General features: G+C 44.1%; 2 protein-coding genes across 3 annotated transcripts in view; both read left to right on the top strand.

The window, feature by feature from the left end:
- The window catches only part of LOC102368525 (matrix Gla protein-like), a 9,931-nt gene extending 8,793 nt beyond the window's left edge, over window positions 1-1,138 (top strand). Inside the window, exon 4 of the mRNA XM_006024192.2 lies at window positions 78-1,138. Within this exon, the coding sequence (XP_006024254.1) occupies window positions 78-207 (130 nt within the window). The 3' untranslated portion in view covers window positions 208-1,138. The remainder of the gene's footprint in view (window positions 1-77) is intronic.
- Window positions 1,139-5,439: 4,301 nt separating this feature from the next.
- ART4 (ADP-ribosyltransferase 4 (Dombrock blood group)) overlaps window positions 5,440-8,732 on the top strand; it is a 5,134-nt gene continuing 1,841 nt past the window's right edge. Inside the window, exons 1-2 of one of the 2 annotated variants that reach the window (XM_006024228.2) lie at window positions 5,440-5,453; window positions 6,833-7,550. In XM_006024228.2, the coding sequence (XP_006024290.1) occupies window positions 5,448-5,453; window positions 6,833-7,550 (724 nt within the window). In that variant the 5' untranslated portion in view covers window positions 5,440-5,447. Of the gene's footprint in view, window positions 5,454-5,812; window positions 5,928-6,832; window positions 7,551-8,732 lie in introns of those variants that run through there. The other variant, XM_025204837.1, reaches the window with a different exon arrangement.

The following is an 8,732-nucleotide window of genomic DNA, read 5'->3' as shown; positions in this document are numbered from 1 at the left end:
TCAGCAAGTGGCATGGAATGTGCCCCAGTGCAGTGACAGACTATGACCAAAGGCGTCTTTCTCTTTGTCTACTCCAGGTACCTTGAAAACTACAAGTCCCCAGCGGAGCAGAGGCGTGAGCAGTGTGAAGAATATTTACCTTGTAGATATCACTCCAGGCAAATGAGATACCGTTTCGACTATCGCCATTATAGTGAAGAGTACTGAAGATGCGATTGTCCCCTCCCTCACCTAAGTAGGGTCGAGTTTAATTCCTATAAGGATGTGGGTTGTGGGAGGGAAGGAAAGAAAAGGGAAAGGTAGACTGGGCCAACCTCAATTGTGTGCATCAGCAATGAGAGCACAAAGGCAATATTTATCCCGATTTTCAATTTTCTAGTCATGGATTCTTCAGCATTAACTGTGCAGCTTTCACCATGGACATTTTCCTCCTGTGGTCTCCATGGTATTTTAAACTTCCTCAGTGAAGTGTGATAGCCTGTTTTATTTACCTGCCAACAAACCTCCAGAGCAAGTGTAGGAAGAGGATATTCTTCTGAAGAAGGATTTGGTGCTCATTCTGAGCATGTATTATTTGGAAACAGATGAGCACCAGCAGCATTGGTAGTTCCGTTGAGATAAGCACCTTCATTTATATGCTTCACTGAATTTTTTGGATCTGAAAGGAAGTGGGGTACGGTCGTGGTAATTTCTGGTTCTTATGGTACAACTTGTTTTTGGTCTGTCTGAAAATAGCCAGATGGAAAGCCTTTCTTCATAGTTTATTTGACTCTTAAGTTTCTAGTCCCGGCTGAGAAAAACGCAGAGAAAGGCAAAAACGGAACGAAAAATTAATAGAACTTTTAAAAACCTAAAACAAATTAAGGTGGGGTTGAAGTTGTGTCAATGCTTGGTTTACATATCCTCTTTCTTCTATGCAAATTCCTTCAAATATCTTTTATGAGTATTATGCATTATCAACTTTCAGAAGCCTCTCTTGTATCATCATATATCATATGTCATATTCTGTGAGGAAGAAATGAGTATCTTCATAGAGGCAAGCTTCAAGAGACTGGAAACAAGTGATTTCTTTTCATTTGCATGATGGCTGGTGAAGTCATCCCCAGTTGCTGACTGTAATAAATGTGGGTTATGTAAAGTGGGTTCATGTTCTGCTTCTTTCTCTTTATCTCTCTGGCTTCTACTGGGGACATTTGACTAGAATGGAGGAGTGGGTTGGAAGATAAAGTACTTTTTTGGAGTTGAGTACTAAAGAGCAGGAAACATCAATATCTGGCTTGATTCTCCTCTGATGTACCCAAATGTAAATCTGGAGTAACTATGTATGTTGGTGTGAAATGGGAGGAGGATCAGGTACATCCTACACTGTCGTCAGCTGAATTAAACTTTTTTTCTCTGCTCTTCAGGGAAAATGCAATTTCCATATCCATTTGAACACAGTTAATGGTATAGCAGTGAACCCATTATTCTAGAACTGACAAGAATGCACAAACATGGCAGATTTGAAACTCACCATACATACTGCTATTAGACAAAAACCAGAACAGGATATTGCACTCAGGATTGTCCAGGGACTAAATTCTCAGATGGTGCAAATCAACATAGTTCCATTGATTCCAATGAAGCTATACTAATGGACACTACGCAAACACATGGGCTTTACCTGAACAAAACTCATTAAAGCAAGTGGAATTTTTGCTTACAGAAGGACAGCAGAATTTAGTTCCATATTATTAATTCCTTCTATTGTTTGGACATCGATTTATTTACAGCAGTTTCCTCCTCCTCCTCTTCTTCTAAAGTAAAAAAAATCAAACTGCCCGTTGAATTTTTTTCTCCTTTATTACAGTTTTTCCCTCTCAGTTAATTGGTTTAGCGGAAAAGTTGCCAGGTTTTAATTTTGCAGTCTGATCTGCACCAGTTGAATGTTGTGTAGATCCAGTGCTCTCTGAAGCTGGTAGATCTCTGTATGGGTGCCAGGATGGATCTGATCAGAAGAGCCGGGACCAAGGCCTAGCCAGGGGGATGTAACTTCCATTTTCAGCTATATATAGTGTTGCAGAGCTCATTTTTGTAGATCCTCTGCTGCCGCCTTGTGGCCATTTCATTTAACTTCATTCGATGAAATTAGTTGCACCGTGACAGCCTTTTTAACATTTTCAAAGCTCCGCATAAACATTGGGACCCTGTAAGCCAAGTTCAGGCTAACCTTCCATTAATTTCATACAGAAATACATACAAACAGCCCTAAAGGTCCAATGTAAAGGCAGAAGGCATTATATATCCAGTCTACTTTATGAATTTCAAATTTGGAACTAAACATGAATATTCAATATCTCCTGACTTTTCCTATGCCCTAACTCAGTGGTGTGCAGTCTTTTTCATATTGGGCCCCTTTCATTCTTGCTTGTATTTAGGAATGACATCCTGCTTGTTTAGGAATATGCAAGACATGGAGGTTACCTCGTCTTATTGTCAGGGTATCCCCTTGGCTACCCCCAGCTTAAAAGCTCATATTTTAAGATTCAGAGACAGATGTACTTGAATGATTCAGAGAATTATAAGTGGATTGGCTTTTTTCATTACTTTTTCTTCTACATTACAATGTTACATCATCAGGAGAAAAGTGTCATCACATCGGGCACATCTTGCAACACAGTGTACTAACTTTTTGAGAGTGTAACACAGTTGAGTTCTGGGGGTGGCTGTGACACCCCCCATGGCCCCGTAACCCTTGCCCTGCTCTGCCTCTAGGGTATCCTCCCCTCTATCTCACCCACTATGCCTTGATGTAATTATTGGATCAAAAGGGAGGCTGCCTTGGGAGTCCTAGAGTGAGACTTTATCCATTAGCCAGCAGGTCCTTCCTGAACACCACTGGCTTTGACCCTGCTCTTGAGTTCTCTGTCCATCTGTGCCTCAGGGCACCTATAAGCCTTAAGGGTTAATTATATGGCTCCCTCTGCCCCTACACTGCATCCCATGAATTCCAGATGTCACTGTACCATCACTCTCCTGTTGGAGTTTCAGCCTTCTTAGCCTTCACCCCTTTTCTCTAGCTGAGCCTTCTAGCCCAGGCCCATTGTATTGGACCTAGCTTCTAGGCACCAGCTGTAGTCTTGCCCTCTTGGGCATCGGGCCCTTGGCCCCTATCTCCACCCCGCTCAGGCATTGGGCCCCTGGCTTCGCCCCGCTCTGGGTGCTGTGGCCCCATGCTCTGCCCTGCTTTGGGCTCTGTGCTGGCTCTGCCTTGAGCCTGCCCCCAGCAGGGTTCAAGGTGACTACATGTCTCTAGGGCACTAATGGGATTGCCAGAGACTACCCCTCACACTCCCAACCCAAACCACCAGTATGAACTGTAACCAAAAGATAAGCCCTCTGGCTATAACACAAACTTTCCATTCTGCACCCACCAACATCAACAAAGGAGGAAAACAGCACACAGCCCCACCTCAGGGTAGGCAAACAAACTTCCGGGGCAGTCTTCACTAGGTACCAGCATAATCCCCAGCTTTGAGTTATATCCCTAAAGCTCCCACAGTCTCCCTGGTAATCACAAGGCAGTTCAGCAGCCCATCAGACACTCCCTTGCAGGGCTCCTAGCCAGGACTACTTTCCCCTGCAGCCTGTAGGATCAGCCTGCTTCATGCTGTATTCTCCGTGTTGGCACTCTGGAGCTGTAGCCCTCCTCCTGAGATGATGTTTCTTCAGCAGTCTCCAGGATCTTACTGCTGGCTACATTCAGGGCCTGGGCTTATATTCAGTCTAGCCCAGACTGCTCCCTAGTCATATGGCTCCTGATTGACTCTGGTTACACCTGCTGCCTGCTTCTCCCACCACCTGCGGTCCTTAAAGTAGCAGCAGCACCAAGCCCCATGCTACAGACTATCATGGTATTATGAACTAGCTCCTAATTGTATTTCGACATCAATGGTGGCCATGAGCTCACATCATCTTTGTAGTTGTATATACTCCTATGTCTCATGAGGAACCAAACTATAAACACATGTGTACCTGATTTACCAGCCAGCACACCTTCCTTGATTAGCATCCCTAGTCCTTTCTGCCTCAAGTACTACCAAGTTGAGCTAAAGATTGCATTCCATTATTCCATATACACAGAACCATGCTTTGGCACCCTTTGTTAGTTCTTCTGTGCAGAGTAACCACCACAAGCCACAGAGCATGGTATGTGAGTACGAAGTCCAGAGAAGCTACATGGGTGGGAGCTGGGAAGCAGGGGTATTGGTGTGTTTTACAGAGATATGTAAGAAGACCTTATCAGTGCAGAGAGAGCTGAAAAGGCTTCAGAATGAGCTGTTTTATTTATGACTTCACAAAACTTAGCCCCAAGCATGTTCAGGTTTGTCTAAATGTCTTGTGAACTGCCTCCCACAAGCTGGACACAATTCCCCTAAGAATCAGATCATGTGCAGACTGTAAGTAGGAGTAGAACATGTAGCTGAGTGGTTCCTAATGTTTTTGGATTTGGGGCACCCCTTGATAGATTCAAAGCACCCCTAAGAAAATGCCAGCTCTTCGTTTTCACTTACATTTTGACTACAAAACAATAATAGAGCAATTCTTCAGAAAGACCACAACTGGTCACAGTGTTTTTCACACTATGGTATCCTGCATGAAATCTCTGGTTGATCATGTGATCGTGTATGCACACCTACCAGTGCTAATTGTGTGGCACCCCATAGCACCCTTGAAAGGATAGGATCTCAAGGAACCCCAGGTTGCTGTGTCACCCTGGTTGAGAATCATTGATGTGGCTGCCCACAAAAAGGGACTTGTTTGACTTCCACCAAAATCAGCACTGAATGAAAGTTGCTGCCATTTGACTGCTGTTTTGTGAAATGAGCTGGTAGCTCTTAGCCTAATTAATTTGCCCACACTACACAAAAACACCTTCAGCTTTGACAAATGTTTGCTTCCTTGTTGTCAATTTCAGCAGAGAGCATGAGAAGTGATCAGACCACGGAGACTGAGTGTTCCTGTAATCTCATTCTGTGAGGTACATTAGAAAGTGGGAGCCTGGTTTTGTGACTATCCATTTATGTGCCTTCCCTAAGCATGTGGAAATTAAAAATAAAAAGTTCAACTAAAATTAGAGTGGGATTGCCAACAGCATTATCAGAGGAACTAGAAGATGGTGAGGTCAGAAGTGAATTGGTGTCTGTATTATCAGCTCTCCCAGATGGGTTCTGAATGAGAAACCCACCTCTCTATTGCCTTTATCAGAGCCCATGCACTCCTTTTTAATGCTGCTCATTAAACTCTGGACTGGAGACTTCCCTCTTCACTTCATGCTGTCATGTAAATACACAGGAGAGAGTTTCCTTTGACATGTCAAAGAGAGGGTCTCCTTTCTCTCTGGACTATTAACACAATTTGGACAGAGTACGGTGTAAGGAGAACAAAGAAGGAGGAAGAAAAAAAGAATGCAGGTGACTTTGAAATTAAGCAAATTGATAAAGACCTGGGGAATATAACAACCATAAAAGGAGTAGAAGAGAAACTGCCTCAGGTTTTAAAGGACTCAGACACTTCCTTTTGTATGTAGCTTTTGTCTATATTATTTTTAATTTGGAGCTATTATTGCCAATGCATTTTTGCCTTGGTTCAAAGCTCCTATCCTTCAATTCTGCAAGAGTCTGGTGATTATCCCTACCTCTGGAATAAGCTAAGAAAGAATCTCGACTTAAATCCAACCGCAAATTCCAAACTACAGAATTAAAAAAAAATCAGTGTATTACTTTACAAAAGAAAAGAGGAGGACACCTTTAGAAAACCGAGTAAACCCCTCTTGATGCTCAAAGTGATCCAAGTGTTGTGGAACTCTGGATTCTGGAATGATGACAGATCTACTGACCAACCTGCTGCTAATTTTCTCCCTGGAGTGGCTGGTGAGGGGTGAAAAGGTTGTACTTTATTTGAATACTGTGTAACCTCTTAAAGAATGGCTGATTCAGAGCCCACTGAAGTCAAAGAGAACCTTTACATTATCTTCAGTGAATTTTGGATCAGTCCTAGCATGAAAACTAATTTGCTTTCACTGGCTCTGCTCCATTTCTTACCTACTCTAATCCCTCTAACTTCGCTGCTAGAAATGATAGTTTCAAGTCAGATTTTTCCCCAGCCAATATTTGTGGGTTGTTCTCAGAAAAGTGTTCTTTTGCCTTAAAATCTGTCCAGAGATGTATTCATCTGCTGTTTTATATCCCCTGTCTGCAGTAGGGATTCCCAACCCTCCAAGTGACTTAGATTGACATGGTCAGAGAAGCGGTAGCCCAAATAAAACAATATGGTTCATGCTATTAATTCTAAAAGCCAAGTAAGATATTCCTTTGTAACCCCACGGGCACATGAAGAGTGATGATTTGAAATAAACTGATTACCTATTTGTAGTTATTCAACCAAATGTCAACTAATTGGACATAGCAGTTGGCCAAAGCCCAATAAGAAATGAGGCAGCAAAAAGAACAGCCCAATGATATTGTCATATGTGTTATTTTAATGTTTCATAACAGCAGGTTTTTAATAGGAAAAACCGTGTCAACAGGTAATCTGCTATATAACCTTATAACAATGTATATTAAATATTATTTTCCTGTTGTGGTGCCTACTTCTGCAAATTCTTACCCGTTGGAATAGTGGTTAATTATAAAATTAGTTCATTTGGCTCTATGTAGATTAATTAGATGAGTAAAGATTATTCATGTGAATAGCATACAACCAGGAAAAGCCATAAGAGTATATGTACAATAGAAATATTATTCAATAGAGATATTTTTTAGAATAAACTTGCATGACTTATATGTTGTAGGCTGTGCCCCAAATTTTCATGGATATGGCACCAGATTCCTTTGATGACGGGTATGATGGATGCAGAAACCAGGTGGTAGAAGAATTGAAACAAGGAAACTATTTCCAAAAAGAACTGGGTGCTCATGAGAACTACTCAAGCATTTGGGAAAAAGCTGAAGAGGCTTGGGCAATGATGTCAACCAGTTTGCTCAAAGAGATGCAGGAGAATCACTCTATAGCCCTCATTGCTTATACCATGAATTCTCCACTACACTCTGACTTGAACCAGGCTATATCCAGAGCTGGGAAATCTCCAGGGCACTACAGACACAACTTCCCCTTCAAATATTTGCACTTCTACCTGACTACAGCAGTTCAACTGGTAAGGAGGTGGGGAAGTGGCACAACAACAAACAAGTGCTATCAGGTATACAGGGGGGTAAAAGGCCTGCATTTTGAGGCTAAACTTGGCAGTACAGTGCGATTTGGCCGCTTTGCCTCCTCCTCTCTCCTTTGGAAGGAAGCCAAGAAATTTGGGACCGAAACAATGTTCATCATAAAGACTTGCCTGGGAGCACCTGTGCAGCAGTTCTCCCACTATGCATCTGAGAGGGAGGTCCTTATCCCCCCCTATGAAGTATTCAGAGTCAGGAAAGTCAACTGGACACAGAGAGGCAACTGGCTGCGTCTGGACTCTTTGGGGAATTATAGCAAGTACAATTGCGAACTACTGAAAGGTATTGTCTATTGGAATTCTCATAGTGTAGACTCAAAGCAGAAGGATCTAGGCATGTCCTTTGGTTGGGCATATGCTTTTTTGTTCTTGGGCTACAGTAAAATGTGGTGGTGGTGGTGATGCTGGAGAACCAATTATTCATTTTGTTTTGTACAGGTTAGATTGGTAAACTGTTGGCAAAGAAGCCAAGGCCTAAACAAGCTTTTCTTTTCAGGCATCCCAATATTGTTAGGAATGGTGCACATTAAGCAGAAATAGCAACAATGGGAATTTTTTTGTTTTTAAGAATTGTTCAGTATGAACAAAAATGATAGTCTCATTTATGCAGGTTAATCTAATTAGGATGGAGCAGTTGTGGATTCTCACTCAGTTAAGGCAGAGCTGTCCAACAGGGCCACCTCCAGCCTGTGAGGGGTTAACATAGGGGTGGGCAAAATATGGCCTGTGGGACACATCTGGCCCGTGAGGCCATTCTATCTGGCCTGCAGGGCCCGTAAAAAATTTAGAAAATTAATTTTGATCTGTCCTTGGTTCCTGTCAAAAATGACAGAAACTGGGACAGTAGGACCCAGGGGAAGCCCGGCAGGCTCCCACAACAGCAGGGCCTGCCTGACCCTGCCTGGGACTATGTGAGTGTACCAGGGCTGGAAACTCAGATAAGGGAGGGTAGGGGGAACCTAGGGCAGGGAAGGAGCCTGGGGAAAAGCTGAGCCCAGGGAAAAGCAACCCCTCGCCCTCTCTGTGGCTGATGCTCCCTGCTGCAGCTGCTTGCAGCTGACACAGGGCTGTCCTGAGCAGGCACAGGCAGCCCCATGTGGGTGGTGAGTGGCTGCAGTGTGGGGCGCTGGGCATGCCTACACTCAGCACCAGCTTGTAACCTGCCCCCGCTGCCAGCCTGGGCTCTGTGCCAGCTCCTGCCTTGCCCATTGGGCCTGCACCATGGCAGCAGCAGCTGTGGCCCCACCGTTTGCCGCGCTGGGCAGTGTTTGCTGCTGCTGCCCACCTGGAGCTCATGTGCTGGACAACCCAGAGGTGACAGTGGCAAACTGCCCAGTGCGGCAAGTGGGGGGGGCCACAGCTGCTGCCGCGGTGTAGCCCTGACGGGTGAGCCCGGAGCTGGTGCAGGGCCCAGGATGGCACCGGGGGCGGGTTCGAAGCTGGTGGTGGGCGCGGGGGAGAAGCA

This window comes from Alligator sinensis, unplaced genomic scaffold (assembly GCF_000455745.1).
Source record: "Alligator sinensis unplaced genomic scaffold, ASM45574v1 scaffold166_1, whole genome shotgun sequence".
Lineage (NCBI taxonomy): Eukaryota > Metazoa > Chordata > Crocodylia > Alligatoridae > Alligator > Alligator sinensis.
This window is presented reverse-complemented; position numbering and strand designations above follow the sequence as displayed.